The sequence below is a fragment of the Podarcis melisellensis genome, assembly GCF_964234715.1.
Source record: "Podarcis melisellensis genome assembly, chromosome: 1".
Taxonomy (NCBI): domain Eukaryota; kingdom Metazoa; phylum Chordata; class Lepidosauria; order Squamata; family Lacertidae; genus Podarcis; species Podarcis melisellensis.
Genome location: NC_138528.1, coordinates 59,182,419 through 59,204,782, shown reverse-complemented (window position 1 = coordinate 59,204,782; position 22,364 = coordinate 59,182,419). Strand labels below are relative to the sequence as shown.

Here is a 22,364-nt window from a genome sequence, read left to right as displayed (position 1 = left end):
CCCCCGTCTGCTTTCAAAAGCCGTTCGGGATAGCAGGAAGCGCTTCCCTGCTATCCCGGACTGCTTTTAAAATGCTGGCGGTGGGGAGCAAAGCCTTTCGGCTCCCGCCGGCCTTCCTGGACCTCTTCTGAAGGCCGGAGGGGGCGGGGGAAAGGCTTTGCTCCCCACCGCCAGCATTTAAAAGAGGTCCCCGGAGATTTCCCTATGGGCTTTCTTCTTGCGAAGCAAGCCCATAGGGAAATTCGTCTTGCGAAGCAACTCGCAAACGGAAAACCCTTTCGTCTTGCGGGTTTTCCGTCTTGCGAGGCATTCATCTTGCGGGGCACCACTGTACTTCTGTTTTGAGTATTATGCTGAGGTCTGTCTGTTTTTGCTATTTATTTTGCGTTTTTGTTTTTACAGCTTTTTTGTTTTGTTTTTGTGACTCTGTGGAACCCAGTTCAGCTACTGATTGATTGACTGTGTGACTGCAGTACATTGCTTACTGCTTTCAATTTATGGATCAATTGTGTCGTTAGATAGCAAAATTCATGTTAAATTGCTGTTTTAGGGGTTGTTTTTAAAAGTCTGGAACAGATTAATCCATTTTGCATTACTTTCTGTGGGAAAGTGCACCTTGGTTTTGGAGCGGACTTCCAGAACGGATTAAGTTTGAGAACCAAGGTACCACTGTACAACATTTAGAGTGAGGTGTTACAAATTAAAATTGTGTTTGAATAATTTTGTGTAATAAATATTCTCTCTTTTTAAGAGGAATGTAGCCTATTGTGCTCTAGATGGGAGGGGGAAACTTGAGGCCGTTAGTCTAGGGTTGTACATTATCAGAGAATTGAATGCATTCAATTTCACACAGCAACAATGCTGTTCTTATGAAAATATAAGATTGCCTTTTCAGATAATAGTTAGAAAGGGGAGGGGATTAGAAAGGAACTTTCCCCCAATTGCTTCAGTTAAACACACCTAAGTGGTACATGCAGCAATGTTTGTGTGATTTTCTCTAATATTTATCTACAGAGGTGCTACAATATATGTTTACATGGAAAGCAATATACTTCTTAACCAATCATATCGTTTCTTCTACCATTAATGGTGTAGTGTACTTGTTAGTGTTGCACTAGGACCTGAAGACCAGGGTTCAGATCAGTCAGTCATTGCCTCTAAGCCCAGTCCAACTCTCAGGGTACTGTAAGGAAAAATTATGTATGTCGCTCTGAAGTCCTTTGAGGAAAGGTGTAATAAATGAAATGAAAATACTCTTTAGCACTCAGACTTCGTTCATAACACCGAATATGCAAATATTCAAGGATTTTAGCAAACAATATAACTAATAATTATAGCATAATTAATTACAATATAATTAATGCAGCTCCAAAGCCTACAATTAAGCATACCAGAGACAGAGCATGACCAGGCGGAGAAAATAAAAGATGGGGAGATAAGCAGAAATTGGAGTTAAGTTTTAAAGACAGCCTCTTGAGACATTTAACAAGTTCCAGATGGAACCAACAGAGAACTGCACATCACTTTTGACGTATGGATGTTGAATGAACAATAGGCAGGTAGCCATTACATCTCCTTATTTTACTTCTGTCTTTATTAGTTTTGTGGGGGGAAAGAACAGAGAAAAACTACTACGAGAAGGCTGCAAAATCCATAAAGGTGTGCACAAATTCCAAAATATTAGTATCACGGACTCCATATTTTTTTAACACTGAACGGCCGGGGGAAACAAAACATCTTCTATGTAAGAACAGCTTACATACTGCACTGGGTTAATAATTATACATTCCTTCTAGAAATTTACATTAATTGTTAAAGTACCTTGATGACACAAGCTTCAGATATAAGCGTGCCTGAATCTAACACTTCCACAACAGCTTCTGGAATGACAGCCTTCTTCATGCAGGACATGTTGAAGCCATACACATCATCCCAGAAAGCTAACCTGTCTGCATGCTTCTTGAGGTCACTGACAGCCACCAGGCTGATGGTGCAGATGTCAGGATACACTGCAAAGAGACATTGCAAATAATTTATTGACAACAAACAATGGTACAAGTTCCCTTTTATATTAGATTTGACTTTAATTTGAAATATACGAGGAAATTTACCACAAGCAAAACAGACAAATCTACTGTTTTGAGGAAAAACCTATTTTTTTAAAAATCCATTTCATAGGATTCATTGTTGTTGTCTTGGTAGAAACAAAGGCATGGCAACAACTCGGGGAAGTGGTGATAAGCAGAACCTGAGACAGACCAATGGCTCTGCATACATGACAGCTGTCACACAAATGGGCACATGGAGTATACAGTGACTGCTGTTTCAGTCAATATTGCTGATTTATGTATTTATTAGGTCTTCCCTTGCTATATATTAGGCTTGTTCCTGGACTATCAGCAGTATCTCTGTGCTACAGTAGACAAAGCATTGTTAAGTCAACAATCTCTTTCCAAAATGACAGTGCTGTATTTGGTAAGCAGGGGAACGCAGGAAAACTCGCTAAGTAGCACCAGAAATGTCTCACCACATTAGCAGAGGAAGGTAATGGAGTGATGCATTTTATCTGATTTATATTGTAAGCTTCCTAGCAATGAAAAATTCCAAAAAGCAGGGCAATGTCTAACAAATATACCACCCTTTTATAACATTCATATTTTAGATAACATAATGACCAAACAAATGAGGCCTATCAGATGATGTGCTGCTTTGTATGTGTAAAAACCCGAACTAGGATGGGTTTACTTCTGTTGTTCTTTGTATATCCAGCTTTTAAAAGAGACATGAAACTGAAGGCTAGTTACAAAAATTAAAATGCAACAGGCAAGTGGAGTGGACCAAAAAGTATGCAAGCACCAATGAAACATATGCGCCAGAATTTCTTTGTGTTTCTTGTTCAGCAGCTACACTAAACAATTTTATTCAGATGCAAGGCTACTTAAATAGCAGTTGTTCAAAAGTAAAGCAACCAAACTCTGACCCAATACATGCCCACTGCGGCCAACGCGTCCCTGGGTCACAAAACCAGACAGAGCGTTAAGGGTACGAATCAGACCACAATAAGCATGCTCAGAAGCTGTGATCTGGCCTGTGTCCTTAATGCTCCTGACCAAGGAACACATTAGTCACAGGAAACTTACATCAGCACTTCTTGTTTTGAATTGTGAAGCTTATTAAATTAAATCCAAGAATACTCTTTTAAAGTAAGTACTTTGCAAGGATAAAGTGAAGAAAAACATAACACTATGAAATTAACGTCCAATAGAAACGGTAGATGTTTTCATTTATGTGAGCTGAGGCAGTTCTATTAGCACAACATGGGAGATATCTCACCTTTTCCCAATTCCCACCCTTTTAAGTGCAGCCCAGTATGCCCCATTTTGTAAGAGGTTGGTGATCCTGCTTTAACACTACCACTAGGTCCACCCATTCATCAACTCACGTCTTGCTTGACAGCCAACTTTCAGAATTCAGTTCAGCAGTAGGCATGGAGCTTTCTCTGCTTGTGGCTTATGGCATTCAGGCCATTATTTAGATGATCATTATGGTTTTACAATGCTTCCATGAAAAGCTTGCTTTTAAAAAATTTATCTTTAGCAGAAAAGTTCCAGCCTAAGAAGTATTAAAATTATTATTTATCTTACCCATCTAAAAACACAATAGGAAAAGGAGCCAATATATTTTGAATAATCCACTTTCGTGATGGGTCCTTTTGGTTTCTTTAAACCCCATGCTACTTACGAAAGTAAAACCACTCCCATGCAAGAACCTTTTATTTCATACATATTCCATTACTTAGTTTTTAATCTGATTGAATTATTTCTCACCACACGTAATATTAAACTGCTGATCAGACATCTCTTAGAGAAGCGCACTTTAGAAATTCATAGGTTTGTCATCTGTGTCCTTCTCGACTCACTGCCCCCAAATCATTTGTCATTAGTAACAGCTCACACGGGGAGCAAAGCAAGATGGGAAATCTTTTATCCCTCAGCAATGCCTCACAAATGTAAGGACATTAAAAGGGTACAATCGTAGTAACTGCAGGGCTAGAGGCATATCTGTAAATGATTATCATTTGAAGGTGGAAAAGTAAATATAACAAATCACCTTTCTCATATAATACTTTTAGCTCCAGCCTGAAAGCCACCTATTTTAAGGATCAGGCTTTTGGAAAGCTTGAGGTAGAAGATGACACAGCAACCAACCATTAGCCCACACTGTGACAACAAAGTTAAGTCAAATGAAACTATGGCTGGAATAAATGATTAGCACTTGGCTAAGTTAAAGCGGTAACAAAAAGATGATCACAGAAACACAGGTGGGAAGTATTGATACTTTTCTTTGTTCTGGGGCCTTAATAAAGTTGCACACATCTGCTGTACCTTCCAAGCATAAATGAAACCTAAATATTCTTCAGCCAGCACAGCTTGTACACTAAGGTTGCAGTATCTATTTTACCTCAAAGGTGCAATGTAAACTTTTAACTTCTCTGGAATATATGAAACACTATGATGAAAGGTACTGTGAACAACTGTTTTAGACTAGTTGGCAAAATAGCTCACGAGCTACAACTGCCCAAAGGAGGAAGTGTCCTATTTAAAATTCTGCTAAATGAGCTGTACAGTTAAGTTAGTGGCATTGTATTGAACAAGGAAAGTTGATAATTGCATGTATATCTGACAGCTAGTTAATTGTATCATGTTCCCCAGCCCCAAAGTATTATGTTTTGGCAGAACTTTCACCATTTTGGCCACATTTACCATTTGAGAGGTTTCTAGGCATTTTTTCCTTTCTTTTCAGTTTGAAGGCAGCCTATGCTTATGTTATGGAGAACAGAAATGAGATGCAGAAATTAAAGGGCAATGAAGAAAAGCTTTTTATTTTTTTTAAAGTGATACACCTTTTTGTGTTTTACTCGCTTTTAGTTTTTATTATATTTTGTACATGCCCTAGATATATGGAAGGCCATTAATAACTAACAATAGCAAAAATAAAAAGAAGCCATGCCAGTACCACTCCCATTAATCAGGTTACACACACACACACATACACTGTTGTCGTGTCAAATCCCATGGATTATAATAACCTGCACTAGTCTATGTCAAAGCATATTCCTTATAAATCTCCATCTTTCCTTCCATCAGGCAAGGAGGTTACTGGACCTCTAGCCTAACTCTTGAAAAAGTTCCACCCTAAAATTAATGTAGCATATTTTTATCTCAATGGTGTCTGACAGAATTATCGGTCTGTTGCTACACATGATGCAAAAGTAAATTGCATCTACTGTGGACGTTCTGCTGTTTCAACCCCACCTGCTGGCTGATTTATAGAGGAACAAATGAAACCATCTATAAAGCCTCCATTAACCTTCTAAACTAGTTGGCATTAGAGCATCAGATACAAGTGCCTGAAGGTGTAAGAGCTCTGTTTAAAATACTGCTAAATGAACTGGACTATCAGGCTAGAAAACTATTAATGTATTTTATTGGGATTGAGAAAGGAGTATAAATATTAAGCGCTTAACATCTATTTTCACTCATCAATCTTTTCTGTCCCCAAAGTGAAGAACTGTTTTCTTTCTAAAATAATTTTTATTACATTTTCAGATTATGCATTTCAAAATGAACATCTTTCATTATAACCATACATTCAATGACTTCCCTCCCTCTCCTTCCCTCTCCCCTTTTAATTTACCCACTGTTCCTGCGTATATTGTATACCCATCTAATTAAGTTCTCCAATCTTATATCCCAGTGCAATATATTATACTGCTGAATTTACCATAATACTGTGAATGTTTTCAACTGTGTACGTACTTTCTACATACTCAGCAAAAATTCCACTCCTCTTTAAATATCTGTTCTTCTTGCTCTCTTATTACACTTGTTAGACTCGATAACTCTGCATATTCTAACATCTTAAGTTGCCAATCTTCCTTACTAGGAACCTCCCTCACCTTCCATTTTGGAGCTAACAAGATCTGAGCCGCCATTGTTGCATACATAATTAAGTTTTCTGAGACCTGGGCACCTCTGTCTGCACCATTCCTAACCATAATGCCTCTGGTTTTGGGGGGGAACCTTGTTTTAAACATTTCCCTCAATCTCATTATATATCATTTCCCAATATTCTTTAACTATTTTGCATGCCCACCACATATGGAAAAAAGTTCCTTCTATTTCTTTACATTTCCAACACAAATCCGATTCCAATTTATACATATTAGCTAGTCTACTTGTGGTTGGATACCATCTATGAATCATTTTCTTGTAGTTCTCTTTCAACATATAGCATGCTGTGAATTTCAACTCTTTCTGCCAAAGATTCTCCCAGAGGTTTAGTTCTATATTATACCCTATATCAATTGCCTAGTGGGTCATTGAGGCTTTAACCAGCTTGTCTTTTGTTTCCCATTCCAATAAAAGTTTGTACATTTTAGACAACAGATTTTCCTTATTCTGCAATAACCCTTTCAAATTGTGAGCTTTGGTCTAAAAACTTTTTTCGTATCTAATTTAAACATATAAAGTCGATAATATTGTAACCAATCAGTAACATGGCTTCTTAGTTCTTCCATAGGTTTCAATCTGGGTTCATTCCCTGTAAAATCTAGCAAGTATCTATAGGATGCCGACTGTTTATCCATGTTGATGCTCTTGATTGTAATTGCTTCAGTTGGCAATAACCATAGGAGTGTTTTTTCCTTCTAACAGGTTTTAATATTTCCCCCACTCTGTACAAATTCCTCCTAATAATATGGTTCACATAACTCTTATAGATTTTAGCTTTCCCATACCAAAGACATGCATGCCAGCTGAATTTAATATCATGGCCCTCCAAATCTAAAATATGACCATTTTTCAATACAATCCATTCCCTTAGCCAACACAAACAAACCGCCTCATAATAAAAATGAAGGTCTGGCAGCAAAGAACTGTTTTCTAGCCATACCTGAATGTCATTCAATTTTTTTTATGTCAACGTTAGTATTCAGTTCAAGCCACTGGTTCAAAAGTACTGGGATATTATGCATCTATTACATTATCAATCCATAGTGTATTTACTTATCCTTTCCCAAAGATCTGCTACCATTTCCCTCTTTGCTACAGGAAACTACCGTATTTTTCGCCCTATAGGATGCACTTTTCCCCCTCCAAAAATGAAGGGGAAATCTGGGTGCGTCCTATGGGGCGAATGCAGGTTTTCGCTGAAGCGATGAGAGTGAGAGGGGTCGGTGCGCACCGACCCCTCTCGCTCACCAGGCTTCAGGAAGACATCCGCAGCCTAGGCAGCCCGGCGCTTCGGGAACATATCCGCAGAGTGAGGAGCCCTGCAGGAGTTCCCCGCAGGGCTCCCCACGCTGCGGATAGCAGCATGCCACCCGGCGGGCGGGGCGCCCTGAAGCAGTGCGCCCCGCGCGCCAGACAGACATCCGCAGCGTGAGGAGCCGTGCAGGAGTTCCCCGCAGGGCTCCCCATGCTGAGGATAGCAGCCTGCCGCCTGGCGGGCGGGGCGCCCTGAAGCAGAGCGCCCCTCGCGCCGGGCAGACATCGGCCAGCCCCACAAGCTCGGGGGACAGCAGGGAGGCGCAGCGCCGCCATCCCGCTGTTCCTCGACCTGGTTCGGTTTCCCCGACCTGCTTTTTGGGGGGGGAAATAAAGGAAATCCCCCCCTTTGTTCCCCCCCAAAAAAACTAGGTGCGTCCTATGGGACGGAGCGTCCTATGGGCCAAAAATACGGTACTTCAACTCAAGTGACTTCCTAAAACCAGTCAACCGCTTTCTTAGTAACTTAGGATAAGGGATTTCTTGAAGTCCTGCTTCACTATAAACCGACAGGCCTTCTTACCTGTTTTTTGACATCTCTAACAAATTCTATTAAATCTATTAATTCCCTGTATAGAAATTCTGTTGACTCATATCACACTATGCATCACAAGCATTTGTATAATCCAAAAATGCAGTCATAAAATTTGTTGCATCAAATACTGAGACATCGGCAATATCATTTCTACTTAACCTATATCAATAACAGCTCACAAATATCCTGCCAGACAATCAGTAATACCCAGACTATACTCAAAAGAGACAGCTCCTGCGTCAAGTGAATTCTCATCCATTCCACTATTCTTAGATTTCTACTGAACAGAAAAACCAACAGTTTTTCAGCTCACTAGAAGAGGGAACATAGTTCTTACCAAGCAATTTACATCATTCTACACTGCATTGGCAGCTAACTACAAAGAAGGGGACAGAGATAACCTTCATTATGCTGGCCCAGCAATATTCCCCTCCCTAAAGCTATACTCATCACTTGCCTGCTTGAAAAGTAGAAGAACAGAGAGAGGACACATAGAACAGCAGCACACAATCTAAGTCCTCTGTGAATGCAACTTGATGTCTACCACCTCCTCCTCCTACAGCTCCACTGACAGACAAACAGGAACAACCCATTGGGGCTGTGAAATGACACCACCACTACAAAATGCCAGATTTGCTTCTTAAACTAACAGTTGCCTAATCCTGTCTTAGACAATATGATAATTTCCTGGCTGCACTGGCTTAGTGCTTAGTACTAAGAACTGGAGGTGGAAAAGCTTAAAAATGCACAGCTGTACCATTTGCAACTCGAGTAAGGATTGTTTTCTTCAGGTTCTGCAAAACTATATATTCAAACTATATATTCACACAAGAGGAAAAGCAAGCAGGCTGTAGAAAATAATTCAATTTTATTGAACCTCAACCTGTTGTACCATCCGTGTTTCTCTCAAGCAACTCAAATTACTATTTCCCCTCTGCGCTTAGTTACAGACACAGTGCTTTCCCCACTAATATTTCCCATGGTTTGACAGTAGAGTAAAAGAGCAACTCTCTTATTATTTTGGACAGAGACATGCCAAATATAAAACATGAAGCAGCAATATTTGGCAGCTTTATAATACTACAAGATGGGCAAAGGTCCAAATTTCCAGGATGCTTTAAATGCTGCAGTCTGCCTTGAAAATATTTCCCCTGGCTAAGCACCATTTTTAATTAAGCCATACAACTGTGCACATTGCTAGTAGGTGGATCAGTGAGCACAGATGACTCAACAATTCCTATTGCAGAAAGTCAAAATTAGATGTTCCACAATCTAACTCTATAAGCAGGAAGAAGGAATGAAAATACATATGAAGCGGGTTTTGGTTTGGGCCAAACTATATCCAAGTGCTTTAAAAGGTCAAGGGACCCCTGACCATTAGGTCCAGTCGTGGCCGACTCTGGGGTTGCGGTGCTCATCTCGCTTTACTGGCCAAGGGAGCCAGTGTACAGCTTCCAGATCATGTGGCCAGCATGACTAAGCCGCTTCTGGCGAACCAGAGCAGCGCACGGAAACACCGTTTACCTTCCCACCAGAGGGGTACCTATTTATTTACTTGCACTTTGACGTGCTTTCAAACTGCTAGGTTGGCAGGAGCAGGGACCAACAATGGCAGCTCACCCCGTCGCAGGGATTCGAACCGCCGACTTTTTGATTAGCAAGTCCTAGGCTCTGTGGTTTAACCCACAGCGCCACCCGCGTCCCATCTAAGTGCTTATCAGGTCTCTAATACGAAACCAATTTCCCACCAAGAAACAACTCAAACAGGTGTTTGCTCCAACTTGAAAGGGCATAAAATTCTGCCTGAGTCCTTGGCCTAGTCATGGAGAAGAACACTTGAAACAGCAGTAGAGAATGTAGGTATTTCAAAGGAGAAACTCGCAGGTCAGAATTTCAGCTTGTTTAGAACAGTTTCTATAGATAAACTAGGAAGAGAAAGCTAGCCAGTGGTTTTGCAGCATGAAACAAGCACTGCCAATGTTGATCACTTTTTATCATTGCTACAGAGACTGGTTTTCCAACAAACAGTTTTTTGGAGTTCTGGAGAAGTGTACAGGAAAAAAGAACAAAATCTAAAATATACTCAGATTTCTGTTTCATAAAAGCCTGCATATTAGGCACTGAAAAAAGACTAGTGTAAAATAAAATGTGCTGAATGCATGGGACTCTAAAAATTAGAAGGGAAGAAATATATCAGAACACCCATAGATTACCATTGCTACAGAATGGCATGCCTAGGTTTCTATAATTTATCAAATTTATTATATGACTATGGCAGGTGATTCTGTAGCAATGTGCAATTTAGAACAAAAACCCTGCATATGTATGTATTAATTCATATTTCCATTTCCAGGGTGGCATATAAAGGTAAACACAAACCCAGAATTAAAGAGATATATAAAACAGCAACACCACACCATATAATCATCTCTGGCTCCCACTTCCTTGAATATACCACAGAAGGAAAATCGGGTCTTTATTCAAACAAGTGAACTTCCAGAGGGGTCACAGTGTTAGCCTCTCACAGCAAGAGCAACAAGAGTATTATGTGGCACTTTTAAGGCACACAAGACTGTTTTATGAATGGAAAAGATAACCAAAGCAGATTACAGTCATACCTCAGGTTAAAGACGCTTCGGGTTGCAAACGCTTCAGGTTGCGAATGTGCCTCCCGCACGGATCACGTTCACAACCCGAGCGTCCACTGTACCAGGCATGAGATCCCTAGTGCTCCTCTACTTCTTTCTTAGCCCTGGCAACTAGTCAACATGGTAAATGGTGTAATCCTTTCAAAGGCAAAGTGGGCTTCTGTAGTCATACAGTAGCTGCATCTACATGCAATGTTAAAAGCACAGTTTAGTGCCCTGTGGATGAGCTGCTATGAGCACAACCTAAGTATAGAGACTGCATACATTATACTCCTGACATTATACGTGTTCGGAAGACTAGGCTTTGTAAGAGTTTAGTTTCACTTGTTATGCTTGAACGAGGGATCCTAGTTTAGAATGAACTCTGGCAAATTTAACATGGCAGCTTCATAAACCATGGTTTGGAATTACTAGAGTTGGTTTTAGAAATAAAACCAGGCTGGATCAGGCCAAAGTTTCTTCTAGTCCAGCACTTTGTGCAACAGAGCTCTCCCTACCCACAACTGCTATTCAGAGGTATACTGGTTCAGACAAGCACAAGCCAAGCTTCAGTAAAAGTGAAACAAACACTGCCAAACTCCTTCTCCCAAATGTATGGTAGGAGTGCTAAACCAGGGTTTAACATTACATGCTCAGAATCGCCAGTATACTAATGAACCTTTAGAAATTAGCCAGATTAGTTAGCTACCCAGCTGAGTTAGATAAATGCAGCTATTTCAATGCTCAGTTTCTGACTACCTTATTGCCGTGCTATTTACTGATTTTTAAAAATAAACTTTCAAGGTTTATACTCCAATATCTTGAAGAAGTCAAAGTGCTCTTGAAAACGCTATTTCGTTTAAGGCCCAAGTATCCCATTAATGCTTTTGTATTACCCATACTATGAAATGAATGCCTTGGAGCTTCCGCTAATGGAAACATTTTTCATCGCAGGTAAGAACTTTCTTAGTCATGCATAGCAGAATCTAAATCTTTTAGGTTTCCCCAGAGCTTGATTATTTATTAGAATTCTAGAACTAACCTGAGCCTCCTTTTGCCAGGTACTTGTCCCTTGAATAAATGACAGAATCCAGCATTGACTCAAAGAGAAGGAAATAACCCTGGAAAAATGAGAGGAAGGGGGGGGGGGAAGCACCACAATGAAAATGAGACAGTGCTACATATCAATTTAATCAAGTTCCATGTTTGAATACATTTTTCAGTTTAAAATTTGTTTTTCAAAGCACAAGTACTGGAGGATCCTTTGAAAGTTATTCTGTTCTCTACACTATTGCAGATGCTGGCTGTAATTTAACAATTACTTCCACAAGCACTTTAAGAGTGCTGTGTAATGCATAGTGTTGTGAAATAAATTCCCACTACTATTGCCATTAGTGTAGGTTTCCCCATCCACATTCCAAATTGCAGTAAAATTGTAGGTCTCTGAAGAGATTCCCTGCCTTTGCAGAACAGAGGCTTGGTATATGTTCCCTCTTGTTCCCCCAAAAGTGGCAGGTAAGAGGACTGTGAGTGTGCACAATGTTTATGCTGTCAGAAAGAATTACTTGCTGCAGAGAGCAAACACTAGCCCTCAGCTAGTGTAAGAACAGCCCTGCTGGATGAGACCAAAGGCTCATCTAGTCCAGCATTCTGTTCTTACAGTGGCGAACCAGATCGCCTGTGGGAAGCCTGCAAGCAGGACCTGTGTGCAACGGTGCTCTTCCCACGAGTTATTCCCGACAACTGAGCTAGCTTTCAGAGGCATAGCGGCTCTAAAAGTGGAGATAGAACACAGCCATCAGTAGGAATGAATTTGTCTAATCCTCTTTTAAAGCCATTGGGCAACCACTGCCTCCCGTGGAAGCAAATTCCATAGTTTAACTATACATTGAATATTCAGATAATCAGCATCATTGAATGTCCCAGAGTTCCAGGATCATGGGAAAGAAAGAAAAAGTTATCCCTATCTACTCTCTCTGTGCCAGGCATAATCTTAAATCCCTCTCTGATCATGTCTTCTGCGTCCCCCCCCCCAATTTTTTTTCTTTAAACGAAAGAGCCCCAAATGTTGTAGGGGAGTTATTCAAACCTCTTCTTGATCATTTTGGTTGCCCTTTTCCAAACCCTTTTCAGCTCTACAGTACTCACTCGGTGCAGCAATAAAACTGCTTGCACATTGGCAAAGCTAAGCAGGGGTTGGTATGGTATTATATTGGATGGGAGACGGCATGTTGAGATTCCAGCATTGCAGGGAGTTGGACTAGATGACCCCCAAGATCCCTGCCAACTCTATTATTCTATGATTTTCAGGTAAGGTGAACAGAGCTTATTTCCACCATAGGTTTCTGTAATGGCATTGGTCTTGGCTATTTTATTTTCAATCGCTAATGATTGAATTTCCTAATGATCCAGATCTACATCTTCATGAAGCTATTCTCTACATTTCCAAGGTTTCATTCCTGGTCAGTCTCCATCAGTTCATACTATGTGAGCATATATGCAAAATTAGGATTTTTGACCAAATGTGCTTCACTTTATCCAACCCAACAAGAATGCACACAAGCACAAATGATCTTTAATTGGTTAAATGACTGAGGTTTTATGGCTATTGCATTGAGAGATCTTTTGTTGCTCATTTGTTTTGGGGGTTTTTTTTAATTGATTCTGACTTTTATTGTTATAATCTATGGCAGGAGTAATGAACCGCCATCTCTCCCACCACATATATTTTTGGCCTCTCAGATCACCTACTGATCTTCTTTACCCACTAGCCTAAAACCACTACTGGCTGCAACACAATGTTTTTATGCTGTCATGTGCTGTATGAAAAGGTGAGCCAAACTACAGCTATGCTGGTTTTCAATAAACATTGTGTTCTCTCACTGGCATTTGGTCCTGCAAGTTTTACTTCTCATGAAATATCACATCCTTACATCTCACTAACAAACTATCCCTCATATTGAATCAAGTCATTTATTACTAATCTCTGAATGCATTGCTCTATGTGTAGTGCTCATCTCTGGTATAATTTAGAATGTAATTTCACAGGCTGCTGCCTCACCTGTAGGGGTGCCATCTGGAAAGAGAATTATACCTGACATTTTCTCCTATGATACTCAGGGACTCTCCTGCTTCTACACTGACAAGGTTCAGGATTTTTAAAAAAATAAAAACCTCGCATTAGCACCTTCAAAATTAATTACAGCAAAGGGTTCTGTACTGCACAGATATGTGAGCAGAATATTAATGACTTAGGTGAGCAGCAAAACCATGGCATGCAGTTGACATGTTCACTCTGGGTGATATTCAATTCATTCCTATTCCAGTAGAGCCAATGAAATCTATGGATGTAAGTTATGAAGTATGACTTAGCAGAATATCATCCAATCAGATGAACTAAAAGGAGGAAATCATTTTCTCTTTATAGAAGCACACTATTGTAAGCAATAAAAAGGATTGTTTGAGGCGTATTCCTGTAGTTATAAATTGTTCTACATCAAGAAGCAGGAAAATTTAAATCAAATTAGACTGTCCTGGCTGGTGGGGAAAAAGGTTACTGTGCCCCATTTGACTTTTAAATATAATTGGGAGGGGGTCTTTTTGTCAAGGAAGGAAAGCCTCTTGCTTCAAATGAAAGCTCATGTCATAAAAGACACAATAGGCAAAATTGAAGTAGGCTATAACAATTTACAAGAAATCACATCTCTCAAAAGAAACTGGTTACACCCGACATTATCAGAAGCTGAAATATATTGAAGGTCATCATTTTAACACTGTCTATATAAGAAATCCACATCCCAAGGACTGTTTAGCACAAATCAGTTTCAATTAGCTTTAACCTACTTCTCCTGCTTATTTGTTCCAAGTTCAGGGATGGGGAACCCACGGCCCTCTAGATAGTTGCTGGAAACCAACTCCCTTAATTCCTGACCACTGATATACTGGGTTGGGGCTGATGGGAGTTGGAGTGCAACCACTTTAGGTTCCCCACCTCCATCCTAGTTGAAACAATGCTGCAGTGATAACAAAAGCCACGAGGGAAACATATGCCACTCTTAAAGAAAGGGTGGTCGTCCTGCGTCCATCCAGATGATGTTGAACTAATTCCCATCTTCCCTAGCTATTGGATGAAGGGCTAGGTTAGTCATCTCCATCTTAAAAGACAGCAACTGCCTCAAAGGCCACATACACCCTGAGGAAACAAAGATGCAGTTGGTGGCTATTTGGACCTCCAGGACCAGAGGTATCAAGTTTTTGAATGCTTGGTTGCTGGGAGTAACAGTGGTAGAGCCCTATTTGCCCTTCTCCTTGTGGGCTTCCCATTAGCATCTGTTTGGACATTGTGGGAAATAGGATGCTGGGTAGCTTTCATTTCATCTGATCCAGCCAGTCTTTGGTTATGTTCTTATGACTTGTACAGTAGTTCTTGTTGTCAGGCTGGACTGAAGGTGTACCAAGAGGATGGAGAACTGCCACTGCCCATCGCTGTTGCTGCCTGGCACTGACTACCCCTTTGCCACTGGAAAACTTGCTTGAAGAGGTCTACCTCAAATATGACAATAGTCCTGGACCCTGCCAGCTCTATGCCCTCCTGAGAGATGCATCAAACATAGGTGCAAACTGTCCTAGATTCTACAACATGCTTCCAAAGGTAAAGTCTCCCCTTTCCAGACTAGCATGATAATTGGGGGGGGGGGGAATCAGCCCATAACCCTAAGGCATTCTGCTTGTTCTGCTATCTGCACTCATTATTTCCAGTAGGAACATTTAAGGAAACTAAACATGGGGTGAAATGTGAAGCCTGTGCTGAAAAGCTTCCTCCCAGGTGTACATACACATGGAATCATCTCCCTCAACTGATAAAATGAATGTTCAGAGAAACTAGCACCAGCATATTGCACAGCCGTTCTCATTTCAGTTAACTACTGAATGTAGAATTACCCTAATTACTGTAAAACAGCATTACCTCTTAAAATTCTGTACCTCGAGGGAACAGAAGCACAATTCTGACTGCATACAAAGCAGCCTTGTTCACAAAGCCTGCTCACCTAAGATATATAGTCCACTGCTCCTGCAATATGAACGATACCTAAGACACATTTCTTAGCTTCCAACTAGCACAAAAATATACGCATTGTGTGTCAACACTGACACATGCTTCTAAGCGCTTCTAAATGCCATTCTAGTGCACAAGTAAAGCCTTTGAAACTATTGCTACAATATTAGCCCCAATTATTTCATATCTGTCTTCCTAACAGTATTGTTGCAGTGTATTCTAAAAGCAGCAGATTTTTAACATTATTCTTCATTTGCTAACATGGCTGCTTAACAGTACAATCCTTTGCATGTAAAAAGTCCTATTTCCAACAGGACTAATTCCCAAATAGGATTACGCGGGTGGCGCTGTGTGTTAAACCACAGAGCCTAGGGCTTGCCGATCAGAAGGTCGGTGGTTTGAATCCCCGCGATGGGGTGAACTCCCGTTGCTCGGTCCCAGCTCCTGCCAACCTAGCAGTTCGAAAGCACATCAAAGTGCAAGTAGATAAATAGGTACTGCTCTGGCGGAAAGGTAAATAGCGTTTCCGTGTGCAGCTCTGGTTCGCCAGAAGCGGCTTAGTCATGCTGGCCACATGACCAGGAAGTGGTACACCGGCTCCCTCGGCCAATAAAGCAAGATGAGTGCTGCAACCCTAGAGTTGGCCACGACTGGACCCAATAGTCAGGGGTCTCTTTACCTTTAATTCCCAAATAATTGTGGAAAGGATTTCATCCAACAAGGTTCATGTTGTATAGATTCTCACATACAGTACAAGTAACTTAAGATATTTAAAGTACCTCTGTTAGCACCAAGGTAGACAAAAATCTATACCATAGTTTAGTGCTATGTAAGTCTTTCCTCCTTTCAAGGTTCCTGAACTCTTGCCAGTACGGTTCGGAAAAGTTCAGATTTTGCTTAGCTATGGCTTGTTGCTTCATTCAAACCAGAAAACAAAGTTCAAAACCAATTGTGGTCAATTACTGAAGAAGCCTGCTTCAAACCATGGGTTATGAGACCAATCACAGTGTTAAACAACGTTTTCTGGTTTGGAGGTAACAGGCTGTGGTTAGCTAAAATAGCAAAAGCTTCCAAACTTCTCCTCTCGGCCATGAGGGTAGAGAGAGTGCATGAACTAGAGAGGAGGATAGCGCTAAACCAACATTTAGCAGTACATCTGAACACAATCACTGAGATCTTGCCAGCAAACAAAGGATGTATATTCAAGTACAAGTGTGCAACGGGAGTCAAACAGTTAATAATCAAATACATAAGCAGGTGTCTATTCCAGTCTAATGTTGTTACAACACAGAATCTTATGTTCAAAAAACAGCCTTATTCCCTAAATTTCTGCAGGAAAGCTCTACTGGAGTATATCAACACAGTTTATTCAAAATATGTTAGGTTTTAAAGTAGGTCACGTACGTTTTTATTAGACTTCCATCAATTATGTATGGTATGAAAAATGGAATCAGCCTACAATATTTATCATCACGGGGCTGCTAGCCATCCAAGAAACATAAATACATTTGCTGGCAAGTGATTATTCATTCATTCACTTTTAAGTTTGAAGAAGGAAGCAAGTAGATCTTCTCCACACACACACACACACACACACACACACACACACACACAAATACTTCTGACCTTTTCATTATGATTCACCACTTCATTCCACTGTTTTGAAGGAACATCTTCCTTAAATAAATGGATCAGAACATTGCCTGCTACCACAAGTCCTCTCTATTTTCCCAAGGATATTTGGCTTTATGCAAGTCTCAAATTTCCATGCTGCAATACCATTAGAGAAGCTGATCTGATGCACAAACATATCTATAAAAATAGCAAGACTTCTTTTCTAACACTCACCGACTATTTCTATTTCAGAGAGGTTTTTCCAGATGTATATGCCATCACAATTATAATTATCAGGCTGTTCAAACAAGAAAGTTATACGTCACAACTATGATGCAATTTGGTATCCACCCCACCCCAATCACAGCGCTTCTGTCCTGGTTTCTAGTGTTCCTTTTATACCGCATTACCCGTTGTGTTATGGAAATGCGGCATTTTGAAAGATACACTATCATGTCATGTTAATAGAAAGCTCTAGAACATGAATTTGTGTGTGGGTCCACAAAGCCACACTTCCTGGATTGTTTACACACACAAAAATCACGCATAATTTGCATCAGTTTCTCAGGCTAATTTGTATAAGTAGAAGCTGAACACATATGAACAGACAATAAAAATATTGGCTGTTCATTAAGAATATAAGACTATTTTGCTGCATGAAGCCAGTGGCTTATCTGGTCCAGGATCCTATTTTCACAGTGGCCAGGCAGGAGAAGAGCAGAAGAGTACTCTTGCCTTGTGCATTCAGAAGCATTACTGCCCTCCCCTTGGCATACCCACACATAATGCCGAAACATCTGACAATATATATAATTGAAACACACAGTGACAAAGAGAACATATTTGTGCACTCACCATCCACTCAGATATGACAACATCCACTTTGTCAACGGGCAAATCAACTTCTTCAATTCTTCCTTTGATCAAAGAAATAGTATCTCCCAGTCCATTGAGTCTACAAGCACAACGTCGAGAATGTTACACACCTTCTGGTCAAGATTCACAAGTGCTCCAACAATAGCATTACCCTAACAGACCCACAAAAGAACGATGGGGGGGGGGGAATGGCAGTGATGATGCTCAGGAATTTAGCAATGGACTTTTTACCACGTGAGATATCAAAATGATTTATTTTACACATAGCCAATGACATAGGGCATCACAGAAGTGAACAATGATACAGCACCTAGGGGGACTGTACATGCAAAACTATGAACCCAGTCTCTGCCCTCCATGTAAATTAAAGTACATTCATGGCGGGACTCAAGGCACTTTGGCCTCTGGTGACTGATTACTGATCAATGGGGATTGACCAACCTTCACTACCAATCACTTCTCAGCTTAGGCAGACATTCCAGGAAATCCTCAGTTTGAACAAGAAAATCATGGCCAACAGCCCTGGAACAAGCCAGGATATGAAAACAATTTAACAATGGCTTCATATCGTGGCTTGCTCTGAAGCCATTAACCATAGTTTCCCAGTATGGATTGAATACTTCTGGGCTTGTTCACTCACGAACACAATAGGGAAAGTGTGGTGATTCAATGGGGGCATGGAAAGTGCACTCATATATCTCAACTTAAGCCAAGATAAGATCGTCTGAATGCATACTATGTATTCAAAATGGGTGGCTGTGACAGCTACTCTGAAAGTCTGTAACAAGACTCTTACAAATTGTTTTAATGTGAATTAGAGACAAATGAAACAATTTTACGATCAGCAGATGTAACCTTAGAGCAACTGTTCACTGGGTACTCCTAGAAATCATTCATCACTGTCATAAGATTAGTTCTTTTAATCCCACTTTTGCCCCTACCATGGCATGCAAATCAAACAACTCCAAAACTGTTGCGCTGACAGGTATTTTCATAATTATCTCAGATACAAAGTGTAGCAAGGTCTTCCTGTACTCCGTAATCAAGGAATAAAAAATTAGTCCAAATGGCAGTTTCTTAATGCAACAGCTGCCTGCAGCACTTCAGAAAAAGGATAAGCCTAGATAACTGCTCTTTGTAGAAACTGCAGTTCCATGATAGAGGTATTGCACATATCATGTAACGTGCTCAAACCTGCCAATTTGAGCAGGATCTGAAAAAATTAATTGCCTTAACTGCAATGGTAGTCCTTTCTACATCTTGCACCTTAAGAGCTAGAAATATACCCAATCAGATGTACATATATGAGCTTACTTGCCAAGGTCTTTATAATATCCCAAAGTGGGTATAGAATACAAGCAATATAAAAAACAGTGTTGAAATCTAATTGCAATGTTGTGAAAGGCAGCTGTTTTGCCACTTTAGGTGCAAATGTTGTTTTCCTGTTCTCATTAACAGTGAGCGCTAGAGGCTCCTAAACATTGGGCCATGCCCCTGGATCCCATAATTTGCAGTCCTTGACCTAGTGGTGAATTTAAATAAAGGCTTTGCTGACAGTACAGAAAGTGAACTATGCAACAGCATCCCTTGCCAGTAAGCCAGGCAATGTACAGGGGACAATTAGTGTTACTTAAAAATATAAAGTGCCACACTCTTAAATGCAGATGGGCACCCAAAAATGGGTGCATAAATACTGAGTTAACATGCCTGTGTATCATACATATGTATGTGCATGTGCACACATAGGCCTAAATTCAACTAACCTGGCACATTAGGAGAAACCAATGTAAGGGCTCTTGCTAGTGCAATGGGGTTTACTCCCTCCCATGTGCCTCCCCCAAATATGCTCTGGAGAGCCAGAATAACATGTAGAAGAGGGAGGATTGTTCTGCCTGGCAAAGGAGAAATGCTTGCGCTGATGAAACAATCAAAAGAGTGCAACACTGAATTCCTCCCACAGAATATTAATGCAGGGAATTCAAGTTTCTAAAATTCTCTTACCTAATGATGTCCATAGCTTGATAGATAATTTCAGACTGGTCTACTCCTATCACCTTCTTTGCACCTGCTTTGGCAGCAAACATGGAAAGGATTCCAGTTCCACAACCAACATCCAGGACAATCTAACAGAAAAAAGAAAGAAAGAATTAGTGTGGCAATACTTGGCGATGCTACAAAGCCATTATACTGGAGCCCCAAATCCTATTTGTGAAAGTTTGCAAGTTTCCAGTAAAAGGTAAGTAAGAAACACAATGGATTAAATTCTCAGGAGAGCAAAGAATACAGTCATACCTTGGGTTACAGACGCTCCAGATTGTGTGGTTTTGGGTTGCGCACTGCGCCAAACCCGGAAGTACCGGAATGGGCTACTTCTGGGTTTTGGCACTCGCGCAGAAGCGCTAAATCGTGCTTTGTGCATGTGCAGAAGCGCCGAATTGCGACCTGCACGTGCGCAGACATGAGCTGTGGGTTGTGATCACGTTCGCAACCCGAGCGTCCACTGTACACCTCATAGCAGAGATAGAGAACCTGTACTCCTCCAAGTGGACTCCCAACTCCCATCAGCCCCAACCAGCATGGACAGCAGTCAGGGATAATGGGAATTTTAGTCTCGCAACATTCAGATATCTACAGGTTCTTCACTTCCTGCCACACAGGTCGCATGCAGCTATTAAAACAATTTTTGCAGAGTGTCGCAAGCTATACTGAGAAATCTGAACAACTTGGCATTAAACAATATTCAAAAAACACATCTCAATGTCTCACAGGTTGAACCCACACAACCCCCAGGCAAATAATATACTTATGGTGCCTCTGAAATCTCGTTGCAATTCCAAAACATTCAAAATCAGCAATACCAGCACCACAGTGCAGCTAGGTAAGAATGTTACTTGTCCAACATACTGGGACAGTACAATAAAGCATATCATTCCTATGATAAATTCAAGCCATTTATGTAGAATATGTGGTCCAATACTGAGTTGACATGCCTGTGTATCATACATATGTATGTGCATGTGCACACACAGGCCTAAATTCAACTAACCTGGCACATTAGGAGAAACCAATGTAAGGGCTCCTGATAGTGCAATGGGGTTTACTCCCTCCCATGTGCCTCCCCCAAATATGCTCTGGAGAGCCAGAAAAAACCCCAGAATAACATGTAGAAGAGGGAGGATTGTTCTGCCTGGCAAAGGAGAAATGCTTGCGCTGATGAAACGATTAGAAGAGTGCAACACTGAATTCCTCCCACAGAACACCCACCTATATTCATTTGAAAATAAGCTGACCTGGTGAGCATGGGGGGGGGGGAATACAAGACAGATGCCCAGATAACTGGACACACAAGTGTTCAGCCACCAGATAATTATTCAGACTGCCAACATCTGATGGAGGGCTCTGACTGTATTCCACTGGTGCCATTTATAGGCCTGTAATTAAAGGCCTGTCAGCTTTTTTTCATTATAGACCCTTCAGTGATTTTTCACCAGAGAGATTTCCAAGCTGAATAGCAAACGCTATGATGAGGTGTTTTGTTTTTGTTTTTTTAAATAATCACAAAAAATCAGAGAGGAAGATCATTTGGGTTAGGCATAAAGCAGCAGTTTGCTTACAGCAGTGAACTTCCAAGTGTAGATTAAAGATCTGAAGAAGTACCTAGATATTTAGGTTAGGTATTATGACTGCAGCACTCTTAACTGTCTGGCTAGTTTAGCTTCCTGCTTATATACTGCTTTGTTCTTTACACACTCCATTATAAATATAAATACAACATGTATCAATATACAGTGATACCTCGGGTTACATACGCTTCAGGTTACAGACTCCACTAACCCAGAAATAGTGCTTCAGGTTAAGAACTTTGCTTCAGGATGAAAACAGAAATTGTGCTCTGGCGGTGCGGCAGCAGCAGGAAGCCCAATTAGCTAAAGTGATGCTTCAGTTTAAGAACTGTTTCAGGTTAAAAATGGACCTCTGGAACGAATTAAGTTCTTAACCTGAGGTACCACTGTATAGCACCGTATCTCATTCAATCCTTTATGTTTGTTTTTTTACAACAGCTAATGGTAGCTGATGATACACTGCATCAAGAATCATGAGAATGATACTGCAACTGGATGCATCATCATGTAAAAGGTAAAGCAACCCATTTCACCTTGTCATCTGTCAGTCAAGTATATAAAGACTGGCTTTGGGGAGCATAAAGGGAGACCGTTGTTGAAAGGTTCAAAATTACATTCAATTTCATCCTGTTAAATGCATGAAATCCCTGAACATTTAGCGTCACATTTCTGAATGCAAGGCTACCCTCAAATATGGTAATGTTA

The 22,364-nt window shown here is 40.6% G+C and overlaps 1 protein-coding gene across 1 annotated transcript in view; it reads right to left on the bottom strand.

Annotated features, from left to right (window-relative positions):
- PRMT3 (protein arginine methyltransferase 3) overlaps nucleotides 1-22,364 on the bottom strand; it is a 67,989-nt gene that overhangs the window by 27,082 nt on the left and 18,543 nt on the right. The window contains exons 9-12 of the mRNA XM_081907143.1: nucleotides 20,038-20,159; nucleotides 18,016-18,115; nucleotides 11,533-11,611; nucleotides 1,822-2,009 (exon numbers count right to left, since the gene is read on the bottom strand). Coding sequence (XP_081763269.1) covers nucleotides 1,822-2,009; nucleotides 11,533-11,611; nucleotides 18,016-18,115; nucleotides 20,038-20,159 — 489 coding nt within the window. The remainder of the gene's footprint in view (nucleotides 1-1,821; nucleotides 2,010-11,532; nucleotides 11,612-18,015; nucleotides 18,116-20,037; nucleotides 20,160-22,364) is intronic.